The sequence below is a fragment of the Protopterus annectens genome, chromosome 6.part1, assembly GCF_019279795.1.
Source record: "Protopterus annectens isolate FY-2018-M chromosome 6.part1, PAN1.0, whole genome shotgun sequence".
Taxonomy (NCBI): domain Eukaryota; kingdom Metazoa; phylum Chordata; order Ceratodontiformes; family Protopteridae; genus Protopterus; species Protopterus annectens.
This window is the reverse complement of record NC_056738.1, coordinates 308,067,770-308,084,878: the sequence shown is the minus strand read 5'-3', so window position 1 is coordinate 308,084,878 and position 17,109 is coordinate 308,067,770. Positions and strand designations below refer to the sequence as shown.

Genomic DNA, 17,109 nt, shown 5'->3' with positions numbered 1-17,109 from the left:
CCAAGACAATAGTATTCAGAAATATCAAATTAAAAACATGCCAATCCCCCCTAATAATACTTTCCTCAAACGGAACCAATATAGAACCACAAGCCAAACCAAACTTCTGTGTGTCACAATAGATGATACCCTAAGATTTGATAGCCACATCGCCCTCACCATCAAAAAGTTCCACACCAAACTAGGCACCCTATAGAGAGCCAAACCATACCTCACTGAAAGTGCCAGACTAGCCACCACCTGCTCACAACTGCTTTCCACCCTCCTACAGAATCCCAAATATTTACCAACCTACGTAAAACAGACCTGAATAGTCTAGAATCCTGATACAACAAAATTGCCAAGTTAGCTATAGGCCACCCAATACAGAACCCACCACTGCTCAGTACTCTCCCAACTCAATTGGCTAGAACTCCCAAACTTGTTAACACTCAATCAACTGACCATACCCACAAAATAATTCACCAACCCAATAACTGTCCCACACTATCTATCCTAATCCAGCCTAATATAAATTACAGATCACTCAGGTCCTCAAACTAATGTTAAAAGTTACCCAACCCCACAACACACTAGGCACCTCCCTCTACTGTTACAGAATTGCCCCAGTCTGGAACAATCTTCCTCAACCCATAGCAAAAACCCTATCTATCATGACTTCAAACACCTCTAAAAAATCTAACAAATCACTGGCTCTGCTCCTGCCATACTCCTGGTTAAAGTCTACCTGCTCCCCAACTATATCTCATATAACTGCTCTTTCTCCTAACTAGCTCAACCCCCATAACTACTGTTTTATCTCATTATAGCTAATGTTTTGCTTACATTTCTCCTATTATAAGCTAGAGTGGTCTTAAATCCTAGGAGAGCACACCAATCGTACACTGTACCATTCTTGGCACTGTTAAAATAGGTTTCCTTTTAACAAATGATTGGTAAAAACACAATGTTTTGAAGCTGTATTTCATGTCTTCACCATAATTAATTTCTTTTGAAGTATACACTGATACATATCAAACATTAGTAATATTTGTTAAATTTGTACTGTTAGTATTGATAGAATTCTCTACTGTATGTCAGCAGCTTTTCTCCCCAGATCTCAGCTGAAAATGGGCTTCTGGCCCAGACAGACATTATCCGGCAAACAAATGTAATAAATAAATAAATAAATAAATGTATGATGAGGGACAGATTCAGAAAATTGTGTAAAGAGATAAGACAAGCCTGAAAACAGGGACACACATCCAAAAACAAGTACATCATGTGCTGGACTAAATCAGGCCTGAAAATAGGTACATTCCTGCATAAGATAGACAGCTAAGAGTTCTACATCTCAGTGATATAGCTAATATGTTTGCTGCCATGGTCTTCTACTGTAACATACAAAGGAGATATCAGTTCCAATGAAATTCTTTACAATGACTAGTTAGTGCTAAACAAACAAAAAAAAGGGCAGTCAAATGTACAAGAGGATGACTTTGCACCCTCACCCTACCACTACACATTTGCTTTAAGGTCATCCACAATGACCTACTTCCAAAGCCTGGGGGTGTCTATTTCCCTGCAGCCTCAACTTTTTTTTCCAATTTCTAAATATCATATCCTCCTTTACTAAGAAAAGTTTAGCTCTAATTGTGCAGGAAGTGGAGTGGGAGATCAGAATTCCAGGGCAGAAAGGAAGCAGGAACTGAGTGAGGTCTTGGACCAGGAGGAGTTAAACCAACCCATGCAGGACTATATCAGAAATGGCAGTATTCTGGATGTGGTTAAACCAAGGTGGGGGTGGGGTCATGCAGTTATGGCTGTCTATTTGACTGCAGCAGTGATCACGCCACTGTGTGGTTGTGAAGGATAAGAATTTATTTTGAGGACAGTGGATTACATCGAGCTGGGTGAGAGGGTCAAGAATGAGTTAGGAGAGTGGAAGAACAACTTAGGAAGTAAGCAAACTATGGGGACATGCTAGTGACAGAGTACACAGGGATAAGACCAAGTGTATGAGACGAGGGGAAAAGGAGTAAAAGGCCATTACGGCTACAAAGAAATGTGCATTTTACAGTTGGGGCAAAATACAAAGCCTAAAAAATATAAAAAGGGAGGAACTTGGGAGCTGGAAGAGGCACAGTATAAGTAGGCAGTCAGGAAAACAGCAAAGGCACAAGATGAAAGCAAACTGACAAGATGGAGCAGGAAGGGGATAGTACAGTTGTGTACACTTACCATAAATGTAGATGTTCGAGTGTATTCACTGTTGCAGTCATTACATTTGGGTAATCTGCTGGCAGGTTGCCCTCAGTCGGCCTGAATAACAAAGTCTTGGATCCTGCATCGGTTGCTGTCTCCTCTTCCATGACGTCAGGTCGTCAGGGGTATGAAACATGCAGCCGACGCCATTTTAATCAATTTTTCTTGCCCCAGATGTCAGGTGCCCCCCCACATGGGGAGCAAAAATATATATAAATAAACTGTAAATATATAAATGCACCTTAGAAACATAAAATTTACCTTCAACTAAAAGCAAATACACCACAAAGGCTTTTGAGTATAGTGAAGGAAAGAAAAGGTATAGAATGGGGTATGGCGGGTGGGTAACCTGGACTGCAACAGTGAATACACTCGAACATCTACATTTATGGTAAGTGTACATAACTGTACTATGTTCTTCTTGTTTCACTGATGCAGTCATTACATTTGGGTAGAATCCCAAAGCTATGGATGGGAGGATGGAACTAGACAGCATTAGGAGCAGCTGTAAGGCCCTGCAGGACTGCAATGGCAAAGCCTGCCCTGGATTTAGAGATGAGAGGTAAATGATAATGCTTTGTGAATGTATGAACAGAGCTCCAAGTAGCAGCTTCTAGAATGTCTTTGGTTGGGACCCCTCTGAGAAAAGCTGCTGAAGTAGAGGCAGCCCTGGTGGTATGGGATCTGATCCCCTTGGGCAGAGGTTTACCATGGTGCAAATAGCAGAAACGAATGCAGTGGCTTATCCATTTAGAAACAGTCTGCTTTGATATAGCCTTCCCCTCTGATCCTGCAGCAAATGCTACCAGTAGTTGCTCAGACTTTCGTAGAGATTTTGTCCTGTTTAAGTAGAATCTTTGTTTCTGTGTACATCCAATGAATGCAGAATCCGCTCCCCCTTGTTTTGCAGATTTGGGAAAAATGTTGGCAGGTGAATGGTCTGGTTAAGAGCCACAATGGATACCACCTTAGGCATAAAAGAAGGATTGGTCCTGAGGGCCACCCTGTCCGGGTAAAATATAATGAAATGCTCCACTGTCATGAGAGCCTGTAGTTCTGAAACCCTTCTTGCTGAAGTGACTGCCAAAAGAAAAGCTGTCTTCCAAGATAGAAATGTTATAACCGCAGTAGCTGCTGGTTCAAAAGGAGGCAGGGCGAGTTTTTCCAGCACAAAATTGATGTCCCATGCAGGAATTGGTGCGCTCCTGGGAGGCCTTCATTTTTTGGCCCCTCTGAGATACTGTTTAAGCAGTGGATGAGAAAAGAGGGGAGGCTCTGTGTTGTAATAAGCCGAGATGGCAGAGGCATGGACTTTTATTGAAGAAAAAGATAGGCCCTTGTCAGGCATCTCAGTTAAGTATTGTAAAATCTGAGGAATATTTGGCTTTGCTGTGTCTATTCCTTGTGCTTGGTTCCAAGCACAGAATCTCTTTCATTTATCAGCATAAGATTTTCTAGTACTAGACCTTCTGGCTTCCAAAATGACATCCATCACAGGTTTACTGAGAGATGTGGTTTGAATAATTAGTTGATTAGCCATGCTGCAAGATCCAGAGTTTGGAGCCGAGTGTGCAGAATTTGATAGTTCTGCTGAGACAGTAGATGAGGTGTTTGAGGCAAGTACCATGGAGGAAGGTGTGACATATTCCTTAGAAGCGGGTACTAGTGCTGGTGAGGCCAGTCCAGAGCAATTAGGATCATTTTTGGCGGTGGTGGTGCTGCGGTAGCATTGTCGCCTCACAGTAAGACGCTGTCCGGTTCGATTCTCAGCTAGAGCGTTCTGCGTGGAGACATGCGTGAATGGGCGTACCTTCGTTGAAGGTTGTGCGTCAGGCCTGGCATGCCGGTACGTAAAAATAAACTGCCAATCATTAGCGGACCGGAGTTCCACTGTGGCGACCCCTAACGGGGAAAAGCCGAAAGACACAAACAAACAAACTTTTAGTAAGACCTTGGAGAGAAGAGGCAGGGGGGAAAGGCATAGACTGATAGGTTTTTCCAGCTGAAGGATAGAGCATCCAATTTTCCATGCTTTTTTGTGATGAGTTCTTGTGCAGAATTTGTCCAACTGATAGTTTTGGGGAGATGCAAATAGATCTATGTCTGGGCTCCCCCATTTCTGTGTTAACATGCTGAAGATTTGTGGATCCAATTTCCATTTGTGCGGGTCCATAAGATTTCTGCTTAGGCTGTCTGAGAGAGTATTTTGCTTTCCTGGCAGGAACTGAGATTGAAGATGTATTTGGCAAGTCAAGGCTGTGTTCCACAAGGCCATGGCTAGTCTGCAAAGGAGGTAGGAATGGGTACCCCCCTGCTTGTTTATGTACCACATAACTGTGGTGTTGTCCGTCTTTATCAGTAGTTGTTCTGGATGAAATAAGTCCTTGAAGGCTGTCAGAGCATTCTGAACAGCTAGCATTTCTTTCTGGTTGATATGCAGATGCATTTGGTTTGGGCTCCATTTGCCCTGAATGGAACTCCCTGCCAGGTGCCCCCCCCCCCCAAGCATAGCCTGATGCATCTGTAGTTAGGGTTTGGGTGGCAGGGGTTAGAGTGAATGACAGTCCTTTGTTTTGGTGACATGTCTCTGCCCACCAAAGAAACTCCTGTTGTAGACAGGGAATGACAGGAATCATTGTTTCCAGGCTGTGACAATGTTGACTCCATAAACTTTTTAGGTACCATTGAAGTTTTCTCATATGCAGTCTCGCATATGGAATTAGTAGAATGCACGATGCCAGGAACCCCAAAGCCTGTAGAATTTGTCTTGCAGATAACTGGGTTTTTGTTGCCATTTGTTTGAAGTATGTTGTTAATTGCATTTGTTTGTCTGGCGTGAGGTAAGTCATCTGGGCAGTTGTATTCAAGCTTGCACACAGGAATGTAATTTATTTATTTATTTTACATTTGTTGACCGGGATAGTCCAACTGGAGCCATGTCCATTTTCAGTGGAGGCCCGGGGAGATAAGCTCCAATTTATCAGATACAATAATACAAGTAAAACAAGAGTACATAAGTAGTATTACCAACGATTACATAGACAGACATGAGATACCCCTGGTTCTAGTCAGGAGAAAAAATAACAATAAATAGTTAGTTGGGTTATTCACATTCATGTTGAAAGTTACCCGGGCTTGTTGCAGTGGCAAAGCCAGTTAAATGCCATATGTTGTTTGAGTTGAGTTTTAAATTCTCCTAGGGAGGAGAACAAAGTAATATCACCTGGAAGTAAGTTCCAAGCTCTGCCTGCAGCGTTAGCAAAGAGGGCATCTCCAGCAGTGTTGTTGATTTTGAATGTCTGAATTAGAAGTTTGTTTGAGGATCAAAGCAGTCTTGGATTGTTGTGGGGGGTGATAATATTTTGAAGGGCTGGTGTGTTATCTGGGTTATAGAGGATTTTGTTAGCCATGATCAGCAGGTTATATTGTATGAGACTGGGAAGTTCTAGCCACCCAAGCTGTTTTAGATTGATGCAGTGGTGTGTTTTAAAAGGCATTCCAGTGGCAAACCTGGCAATATGATTGTAACAGGTTGACAGTCTATTTAGTACAGATTTGTTTAGATTGGAGAGAAAGGGGGGGGCGTATAAAAGTGTTGAGAGTAGATGAGAGCGAGCTATAGCCATCTTAGCTGGAGGGGTTAGGAAGGCTTTTATTCTATACAGTGACCCAAGTTTTTTAATGAAGTTCTTGATTGTTTGATTTACATGTAGGTCAAACTTTAGGTTATTGTCAATAATGACACCTAGTAATTTTGTAGAGGGGTCAGGGGAAATTATTGTCCCATCTTTTGCATTTATGGTAAAGGTGAAGGCGGCAGACCTATGAGTTGGAGAGAATAACAGCATTTTAGTCTTTTTGGGATTTAGTAACAATCTACATTCAGAGATACAATTTTCTATGGTTTTAAAGGTGGACTGGGTAGCGACCCTCAGGTCTGTGGGAGAAGTAGCTGGGCAAATCAGGGTGGAGTCATCGGCGTACTGGATACAGCTGACATTTGGTATGACTGCATACAAGTCATTAATAAAGATGGAAAACAGTAGGGGCCCTAATATGGAGCCTTATGGTACTCCAAGGGTGTTTGGTAATAGATTAGAGAGCTTGTTCTGCCATAGGACAGCCTGTTGTCTTCCATTTAGGTAGGATGTAAACCAAAGAAGGGCATTAGTATCAAGGTGGAAAGTTTGCAAGGTGTGGACCAGAAGTTGGTGATCAACCATGTCAAATGCCTTGGAAAGTTCCAAGAACAGGCAGAGAATATGTGATTATTGTTACGGTTAGTGTTTATGGTATTGGTAAAAGCCATTAACGCTGAGGTTGTGCTATGGTGTGGACGAAAACCATGCAGGGTATCCACCATGAGATGATTTTGGATTACGTGGTGCATAAATTGTTTTTGTATACATTTTTCCATAATCTTTGCAAGTGGAGAAAGTATAGCTATAGGTCTACAATTGGAGAATTCCATACAGGAACCTCCTTTATGTAGTGGGATTACGTAGGATGTTTTCCAGATGGTGGGAATGTTAGCTTCTGCTATGGTATGATTGATTAGTATCGATATTGGATAGGCAATGGCATCAGCTGATTTTTGAAGGTATTCAGCGGGGAGTTGGTTAGCGGAGAGTGTGGTAGGTTTTAATTTTTTGATCATGTTACGGATAAGAGATGTGGACACTGGTTGGAAGGAGAATGACAGTTGGTTTTTAGAGGTAGAAGTATCAGGGGCAGGGGAGCTACAAGGTAATTGTCTAGCTAGAGCTTGAATTGTTTCGGTAAAGAAATGGTTAAAACTGTCAGAGACCTCCTCTGGGGATTCATCAATGGTGGCAGCAGGGATAGGTGTAGATGTTTTACCAGGGCGGAGTAGATTGTTCAGCCCTGCCCAGTTTTGATTTCTTTTTGTTTATGGTGTACCCTAGGCATGCTAGAAGCCTTTTTACAAATACCAGATGTTGAAGAAGAGTGTCCTTGTCCTCTGCCTGAATGAGACAATCGTCCAGACAAGGATAAATTTGAATGTTTCTTTGTCTGCAGAATGCAATTACTGGTGCCAAGCACTTTGTAAAGACCCTGGGCGCAGTAGATAAGCCAAAGGGCAGTGCAGAGATTTGGTAATGCAAAAAACCTGCTTTGAAGCGGAGGTATCTTCTGCATGATTCCCTTATTGGGATATGCAGGTACGCCTCTTTTAAGTCCAGAGTTACTAACCAAGCATTCCTGCCTAGCATAGGCAGTAGCTATTGTAAAGTCAGCATTTTGAATTTTGGAATGTCCAGGAACGTGTTCAGAATCAATAAGTCCAGTATTGGACACCATGAATGGTCTTTTCTGGGTACCAGGAAAAGTCTTGATAAAATCCTTGTCCTTTTTCCCTTTCTGGTACCAGTTGAATAGCCCCCATACCCATGAGGGACATGACTTGTTTCTGGGCCTCTGCCCACTGGTTTTGTGGCAGATCCGGCCATCCGTTAGGAATTGGCAAAGTATGGAAATGAAATCTGAACCCCTGGGATAATATGTTTAATACCCACTTGTCCTGGGTAATTAACTGCCAATTTTGAGCATGAAGTGCTAGTTTTCCCCCCGGGGGGGCTGCCAAAAGATAAGTGCTTGGAGATGGTAGAGGAAAGTCATTGAGACTGCTTACTGCAGGGTTGTGCTCTGTTTCCTCCAGATTTGGAGTTGGAGGCACCCCATTGCTTTGACCTGTAAGAACCCTGTGATTGATATCTGGAGCCTTTTGAGCATCTGGGTTTGTCCTGAGTGGCTCTGTTGGACACAGGAAAGGACCAATTTTTAGTAGGCCAGTGCCTAATGAACCTGGGTGGCTGCACTTGCAAGAAATCTTTTACAGTTTGCATAGATTTAGCTTTGACTTCCATTTTCTTTAAAACCTCTCCTGCTTTATTACCAAACAGAATACCATGCAAAGGGGCATCCAACAATTTAGCTTTAACATGATCAGGCAGATTTTGCTTCTTGAGCCAGGCATGCCTTCTAATCACAGATCCAGTAACGGTGGCCCTACAAGAGGCCTCCAAGGAATCAAAATCACATTACAAAGTATGCTTTCCAACCTGTTCTGCTGAATGCAATAAAACCTGTAACTCTATTTTCCACACAATCAGAAATCAACATAATTTTCTGTTTCAGTAAGCCCATAACATGCTGTTGATAAGCATATGAAACTGGCAGTTTAAAACCCTGATTGCCAAGGTTGCAGAAGTATAAACCTTCTTACCCCATCTATCCAGCGCCCTGGAATCTCTATCAGAAGGGGTAGGATTTTTGGTTGCAGAAGCCTTAACACCCTTGGGACCCTGAGAAATAGTCTTAAGATCAGCAGCAGGATTTTTGAAAAGAAATTTGTGGGAGTCAGGAACCCTGTAATATCTGTCTGGCTTACTAGGAGCCGGAGGCAGGGAATCAGGAGCCATGCTTGATTCTGAGAACACATCATCAACAATGTCTAATACAGGAGGCATTGCCAAAGACCTATGCTGAGGAAGAAGAAGGAAATCCCAAAGCCTCTTTTTTGATTCAGAGAAGTCCTGACTCTCCCAGTGAAAATGTTCCCTTAAAGTATGCAAGTTCTCTCCAAAAGAGTAATCCTCAGGAGGAGATGCAGATGGGATGGATTCCTCTGCATCAGAATCCTCATAAGGTGGAATAGAAAATTCCTGATCAGAAGAGGAATCAGAAGAAATGGAAACCTGATCTGAAGATTCATAATCAGTGTCTTGCCTAGGCCTCTTAGCAGGGGGGGGGTTTGGGATCCCCTGATCAAGGTAATTAAATCCTCAGCCATTTTGATAATCTGTTTTTTAGGCATAGGGGCCAGAGCACGTGGCTCATGCGTCAGTTTATTAGACATAGAAGTTGTTTTTGACCTTGTTTTTGTTGCTGGCGTCCGTTTAATATAAAAGTGTTGAGGCCTGAAAACATCCTCAGAAGCCAGTGCCTGCTCAGCGGCTCCGGACCCATCCAAAGGAGAGACATCCGCTGGTTCAATACTTTGTGAATCTCGCAGCATACCGGACTCCGAATGGGTCTCGGTAGAGGCCTGCGACTCAAAAGTAGCGGGTATCACGGGCTGCGAAAGCGCCTCACTGAGTACCGGCGAATTGGCGACTGGCTTAGGAGAAGCTTCGTCGTCGGTTTTGGACCTCGACGGTCTGTCTCTGTCTTTTTGCTTGTGTTTTTTTGTGAACTTCGGTAGTCGGATGGCTAACCGACGACATTTCAGGGTAGTTAAATCTTGAACCAAAATATTTAGAAGCAAAAATATACCGATGCTTAATAGTACATTGGTTAAATTTAGCACAAAACCGACAGCAAGGCACATTGTGATCAGGGCCTAGGCAAGGAATACAGTACAAATGAAAATCCTTATGAGGTATTTGCTTCCCACAAGTAATGCAATTATTAACTTTTACTGACATCGGTAAGGAGCAAGAAAAAGTTTCCCCAACGGGGTACTTAGCTTTGAGTTGAAGACTTCGGTTCTGAAACTTGAAAACGAAAATTTCAGGAGTCAGCCGACCGGCATTTGCGAACTGCTTCTGCTTCGGGCACCGCGCGGCAAGAAAGACTGATTAAAATGGCATCTGCTGCATGTTTTATACCCCTGACGACCTGACGTCATGGAAGAGGAGACAGCAACCGACGCAGGACCCATGACTTTGTTATTCAGGCCGACTGAGGGCAACCTGCAAGCAGACTACCCAAATGTAATGACTGCAACAGTGAAACATGAAGAACATCATAGTTTTCTTCTGAGTACATAAAAGAAAAGAGGAAAGGAAGGACAGACCTGGCCAGGATAAGCAAAATGATATGAGGATCACAGGAAGAATGGCAGGAATCAATGAAGAGAAAAGTGCTGTGCTGGAATGGAATCAATGGTGTCAGTGAGGAGGGAGAGAGGGATCTGTCTGCCCTGAGACACTATAAAATGCAAAGACCCAATTGCTACATTCCAGATTCCTCAAAAATCTGGCCAGTCCCCTGATGGATATCTTCAACAGATCACTGGCCACAGCTGAAGTAAAAGGGGTGAGTATCTAGTGAACTGAAGAACTACAAGCCTCTTAGCTTAACAGCACTGTCAGGAAAGTTCATTGGAACACTCTTGAGGGTAACTTTGGAAGCATTCATAAACAATAACCAACAAGGGTTTATGACTGCAAGGACTAAATTACAGGTGAACTTTAGAGGGGGTAAGAAAAGACATGGGCTACCTGGACTTCAGTAAGGCCTCTGACTTAGTCCCAATTGGGCAACAGCTGCACAGGAAAACTGGATGAGTAGGACTGAGGCTAAATACATAATTACTGCATGGCTGAATGGTAGGACACACAGGGCTATTGTGAGAGAGATGACATCAGGAATAAAGAAAGCAACTAATGGAGTACTGCACAAGTCTGACATGGGTCCAGAACACATCAGTTGTTAGACATCCATGAGAGGACAGTGAAAAGGATCAACCTCTTTGCTGATGATACAAAGACAGGTAAAATAATGGAAATGGGGGGCGTCTAAGGAAGGGTTTGGAAAGCTGACTATGTAGGCTGAAAGGTGGCAGGCAAATGCTGCAAAGTACTGAGCTTAGGCAACAACAGCAATGGTGTAACTATAGTGTACAGTATCAGCTAGGGAGTAGAAATGATGACAAAAGAGGAGGAAAAGCCTCTGGAGTATTAGACACACATGGAATGGGCCACTGGGAGTTGAGTGAGAGGATAATGGCAGCAGCATTATCAGAATGCTGGACAGCATCTTCACAGTGATGGGCACCAGAAACAGAGGTAGTGATCCCACTCTATAAGGTCCTGGGCAGACCACACCTAGAGTACTGAGTGTAATCCTGGAGCATTACCATACTCCTCAATTGTGAAGTGCATGAAGTAAAAACAGTTCAACTCCCCAAATGAATTTCCCAACTGTTGTTCTCCATATGGAATCTTTAATGGTGTGATTTCAGTATGCGTACTTACAGGAATTTCCTTTGTGTATGATTTGTTTTTCTTTTCTCCATGGTTATTAGACCAAGACCCTGCAGGGATGGGGTACATGGAGTTTGTCCTCCTTTTGTATCTGCAGCTTCAGCTGATTTTCTATATTTAGTAGAATCTGCAACAAGTTTTAACTCTGAAAAAGTAAGTGAACTATTCTGAAGTACCAGAAAGGGCAGAGGATCCATGACATCTTGCACAAGATCGTTAGGAACATATGATTGGGGCATCTTCAACAGGAAGAGCAGAGGGAGCAAGACTGTGGCACAGAGAGCAGACCATACAGATGGCTACTCTTAACTAATCTCTGGTTCCTTAAGAATACTTCTGCACAGACAGGGTGATGGACCCACAGAATGGACTATCTCTCTGGTTCCTTAAGAATACTTTTGCACAGAAAGGGTGATGGACCCACAGAATGGACTATCAGAATAGACATTACACAGGGAAGCTATAGAGTTTCTGAAGAAGGCGTGCAATGGTTGGAAAAGGGTAAGGGGGAAGGTAGTATGGAGGGGACATACAATATTAAATGTACTTAAAGGGCAGTCTAGATAGGCTTACTGTCTCCTATTATCAGACTAGTGTTACATAGTTCCCATGCAGGGGATATGTAAACTGGCTGACGCAACTACAACTCTTCCAATTAATCAACACTCTGTCTTAAACTGCAGACATCATACAGTGCAGAAGCAGTTCTTAATGCCTTCTCTTTGACGCTGCCACTTCCGCCTAAACCTTCTAACTCAGTCGGTAATTACTACTCTGTCTTTTCTCGACAATCTCCCACCTCACCTCTGCTCACATAAATTTCTCTCAAAATTTGAAAAGAAGGAAACAGGAAGCCTCCAACGTTACCCTAACTCATAACTAGTCTTTATCCATTACACATTTAGGACATGGCCGAATTTCATGAAGCCGTTTGCACTATGAGCATCATATGCTACTTTAAAGAAATAAAATGAAGGGTTTTTAGCAAAGAACAGGAACCACACCTGGGAACTGCACAGAAAACATAACATGATTTGTAATGCAGTTCACACAATATTTTTATTACCCCCCCCCCCCCCCCCCCCGCCAAGTACTGTGAGCCAGGGTTATCTTGCCGACTTTGGCAGAAAGAAAACTGAGCTGCAAATTTCCTAAAAAAGATTCTTGGGCATGACTAGCGCTTTCTGAATCACTGGAACAGGGAGGATATAAAACAGGCTGTGAACTGAAGCAGAGATGACAGTACCATCTTCTAGGTGAGGGCGAAAGATTCCAAACACTGCAGTCAGCGCACTGAATTATATAGCAAACTGATACACCAGAAGAATTCCCCAGAAGCATCTCATATGCAGAAGAACAGACCTAGCCAGGTTACTGACCTGCTCAAAACTGATTCTTCTAAAATAATCCATTTGGCTGGTATATAAAATGCCTACAGAGGGATATCACTTTCCAAGGCTCATTCTTATACATACACTGTCTCATTCTCTCTCTCACGTATCCCCCTATGTTTGCTGCTGTTGTCACAACTTCTGTTGTGTACAGGGCACCTAGTAGGTTGTTCTGACATGCTCTAATTTCTTTCACTTTTACATGAACAGTCTTTTCCTGTGCTAACCAGAGACCATCAATCCTCATGGCACTTTGTGAAGGATCTGTTGTTATGGTCTTGGATGGCAACGGTAGAGAGAAATGCCATTGTCAGAACCAATATGCACACAACACAAGAATTCAGCTACACCCGTTTGTAGTACTGAAATGACCTGTTGCAAGGGACTCTGTACCCATATGTTTTTAGACACCATCATGGCTTATTGATTGGAGACATGTAAATCAAACATGAAAGATCTGCCATATCACTTCACTGCCAAAATCAAGGAAAACCAGTGTGGTGACCATCTAGTTGATAAAAGACACAAATTTCTAATACTACCAAAACTGTGTTTCATTGATAGATGAACCAAATAATTTGAGTACAGTTTTACAGAAAGCCAAGGTAGACACATTACTCTCAGTTTTTCATCAACAGAGAGAAAAAAACTCTCTGAAATTCAAAATTTTAAAAAGGATCTGGTGGGATCCAGCAATGTGTAAAGATTCTAGAGCTTGCACATTGAGCTGCTAGAGCAAATTTAGTAACAACACAGTCAAAGGGTTCTGCTGGAAAAATACAACAATGTCCTAGTATTCAGCCTTATATTAAGCTCAGAAACAGGACACTAGTGAGAAAAACAATGATGGTGTGGAATCCTCATGTTGACCAACTCAAGAAACTTCCGCTCTACAAAGTCCTGGCTAGTCCACAATTTGCATATTGTGGTAGTTCTGGTTCATTACACTCTCTGCTTCATCAAGTGTATACTGTACAAGGCTCAAACTTGGTAAGTTATATATTTGCTGATTAACTGACTGATTGCCATTTAACAAATAGGTAATGTAAAACAAAAACTAACAGTATTATCTGCTTGACAAGGGTGACAAGAACTTTAAAGTTTGCCTAATAGGCATCATATGGTCCCTGTGATCACTAGCTTAGTATTATTGTTATGTTCCTATGCAGGCAAACTGATCTGGGACCACTTTCAACCAAGAAACAGACTAGGAGACAGCACTAAATTACATTTAAGCATTTACAGTACTGCATTACAACTGTGTGCTACAAGGTTCACATAAGAGAGATACAACCTTACAGCAGAAGATACATTTACTTATTTAGCTTACTTTGTTAACTAGGTAGGTGGGCGGGTGCACTGACCTTTGTAGCCACATCCAGGCCTTAGAGACAGTTACAACCTTGTTCAAACATTAAAATACAAGCAATAGTTACAAATGCAATACATTACATAATTAAATTTACATTACAAAGCCTTACACCAGAAGTAACATGAACATACACACTACATTAACAGTGTGGCAGAAAGCTGACAGGAGGGTGTGCATGAGCCACTACAACATCAAATGCACAAAATATGCATGGCAGATTACAAAAGTGTATGTATTCTCTGATGCTGCAGCCTTCAATCACTGTTATCTACAGAAACTGATGCTAGTGTGGCGAGTAGCTAGATTATAAAAATTGTGCTGTAGGATTCAGATTTTGAGCTGTTTGCATCTTGTAGTTATGGCCCCATTTTAAGAGACGGTATACATTTTAGAAAAGAGTGGTCCGTTGGAAACTCATCTATTTCCTCCTTGCTTTTTCCTAGCATGATGATGCAATCAAGTAGAAAATTACACTTCCAGCAAAAAAAAAAAGAAACCAAGACTGACAGGGGCTCTATCAAACAGAATATCAGTCAATCACAGGAAAGGTGTTCAAAGGAAAAAAAAAATAGTAGTGAGAGTGTGTCAACAGGATTAGAACGTCACATCTACAGAAACTACTTTTCCCCCACAGTATGTGAAGATACCACCCATCAAAATGTAATGGGTAACTTATCTGCTACAGCAACTGTGGCCTCATATCTAGGTTTTATTCTTTTACTTTATATTATACCCGTTCAATCACCTTGTCAAACACATTACATTTTCTAAACATGGGTGCAACATCAAATGAAACCCAAAATCTTAAAGTCTCTGTCATACATTTTTAATGTATGCAAATCACTCAAAGTACAAGGCTAACTAAAAGGGCTGCTTACTATTCTGTGCTACAACAAAGCCAAAATCACATATGTATAAACTATGGTTTGGTAGGCCCAGAAACCACTTTACCCAAGTATGGCAATGGTATAACAATTACCCACTGCTGGCTGTGTATTAACTAGATGCTTGAAAATTTTCTAAATGGATAAAAATACTAAGAAAAAAAAACATTCTTGAAACATAATTAATAGGACTGCATAGTTTCTTCAGATTAGTCAGACATTACATCAACCTTATTTTTCAACCTACCTGGTTTCCTTACAGACTGAAGTGGTTGTGGGTTTGGATATGGATTTTGGTATTGCATATTTTCCACCTCTGGCCTTCGTTTGTACTTCTGTCGTCCCCCTCGTACTCTGTCAAGACGTACTCCTGCAAATATGGTTACAACAAAATGAATGTTTATTTTAAATTAAATCTTTCTGTAATTCTCAAGGATACATTCTGCTTTTAAAAAAATACAAATGTTATCAAAAGGCAAAAACATCAGCTTTGATTAATATTATTTTCCTTTTCTTTCCCTCAACAGTCAACATCGAATGCACATTTGATTTATGAAAAACTTTACTGGTCACACTTGTAACTAGGTTACAATACCCCCTTTGAAGCGGTTTCTTTTAGCAACTACCAACAAGTACATTCATTATTCTGATGACTAGGCTGAGGGTAAGGGATGAGTGTAGAATTCTGTACACCATCAGATTTGGAGGTAGGGAAGCAATCTGCTAGAGTTCTGCAAGTGGTTCTTTCCAGGTCATTGATGCTATACATTATGTAGCACAGCTGTCCACTTACCAACAGTGTTTTCACAAAAAACAATATGCTTACATAGTCATGCTACTGGTGGCTTGCATGAAGGATAAAAAGTATACAATGAAATGCCACCTGCTAATGCAAATGATGGCATTTGATTGGATCTGCAACATGAATTCCAGAAGCTCTGTTCAGCTGAATCTAGGGAACAAATAGCTGGTTTTGTTTCACCATCCAATACACTGTAGGACAACCCCACAATGAAGAAAACAGTTAACGAAAAATCAGTTTACAAGAAAGTGTAGTAGTAAAGTCAGTGGAATGTCTGAACATGTAGATGTGTGTGTGTGTGTGTGTGTGTGTGTGTGTGTGTGTGTGTGTGTGTGTGTGTGTGTGTGTGTGTGTGTGTGTGTGCGTCTTACTACCTGCCTTTCTGTCAGTCAGAAAGGGAGAGAGGGAGAAAGAGAGGACAGACAGACAAGGTGCACATTTTGCATGAAAATAGTTGTTACAGACCATCACAAAGAAGGTGTTCAAAGAAAACAATTTACTCTATTACACTTTCTGTATTTTTACTTTTATATGGTAACTTTCCCACAGGAAAAAGAGCAAAACAACTACAATATCCAATATGTAGTCCACAGCATAACAATTACCATAGATAGGTGTAAGGATTTGCAAGATTAATTTAATATTAGAATGAACAAGGGGACAGAAAAACAGGAAGTAGGAAATTATTACATGTACTCTACATAGCATTTGGTTATGCATTAATATTACATGCAGAACAACTACAAAAGAACCCATTGTGATGGTACATCATAAAGATGTGCACCAAATGGAGACAGATGCAAACAATGGTTACAGCTACGCAGATGCTATACTCATTTCAGTACATTTTTTTCTGAGCTGGCTCACAGACAGGACCCAGTAAGTTAGAACTGGAGTCCACCTCTACAAAGCTGCCATTCATAAGTTGAGTGCCTCAGGGATGAGTCCTGGGACAACTCATTTTTGGAATTTACTTCTCTGAACACAAGGCCAATGTCAAGACCCTCTGGCTGAATAACTTTGCTTTGCAGATGATTGCATATTAGGAGCACTCATAGAATCCCTCTACACTAGTGTTCTCCATGAAGGGCTGACACAGACAAATAACTTGTGTCAGAGCCATGGACTAAAACTAAATGCCAAGAAATGTATAGTAATATCCTTCAGGACGTCATCCACCCCTACTAGCTATCATATTGATAACACAGCCCTAAGAACTGACCCAGCAGTCATGGACTTGGGGAACACAGACAGACAGTAATCTAGCCTTTGACCATAATGTGTCTACAGTAGTGAGGAAATCGTTCTAAGTTGTGCAACTTATGAACAAAGGTATGGCACCTAGGTCCAAGGAGGTCAATGCTCCACTGTATTCAACATTCATCAGACCTATTGTGGAATACAA

General features: G+C 41.7%; 1 protein-coding gene across 1 annotated transcript in view; it reads right to left on the bottom strand.

The window, feature by feature from the left end:
* Positions 1-17,109, bottom strand: part of LOC122805524 (estrogen-related receptor gamma-like) — a 590,745-nt gene that overhangs the window by 124,897 nt on the left and 448,739 nt on the right. The window contains exon 6 of the mRNA XM_044075726.1: positions 15,150-15,272. Coding sequence (XP_043931661.1) covers positions 15,150-15,272 — 123 coding nt within the window. The remainder of the gene's footprint in view (positions 1-15,149; positions 15,273-17,109) is intronic.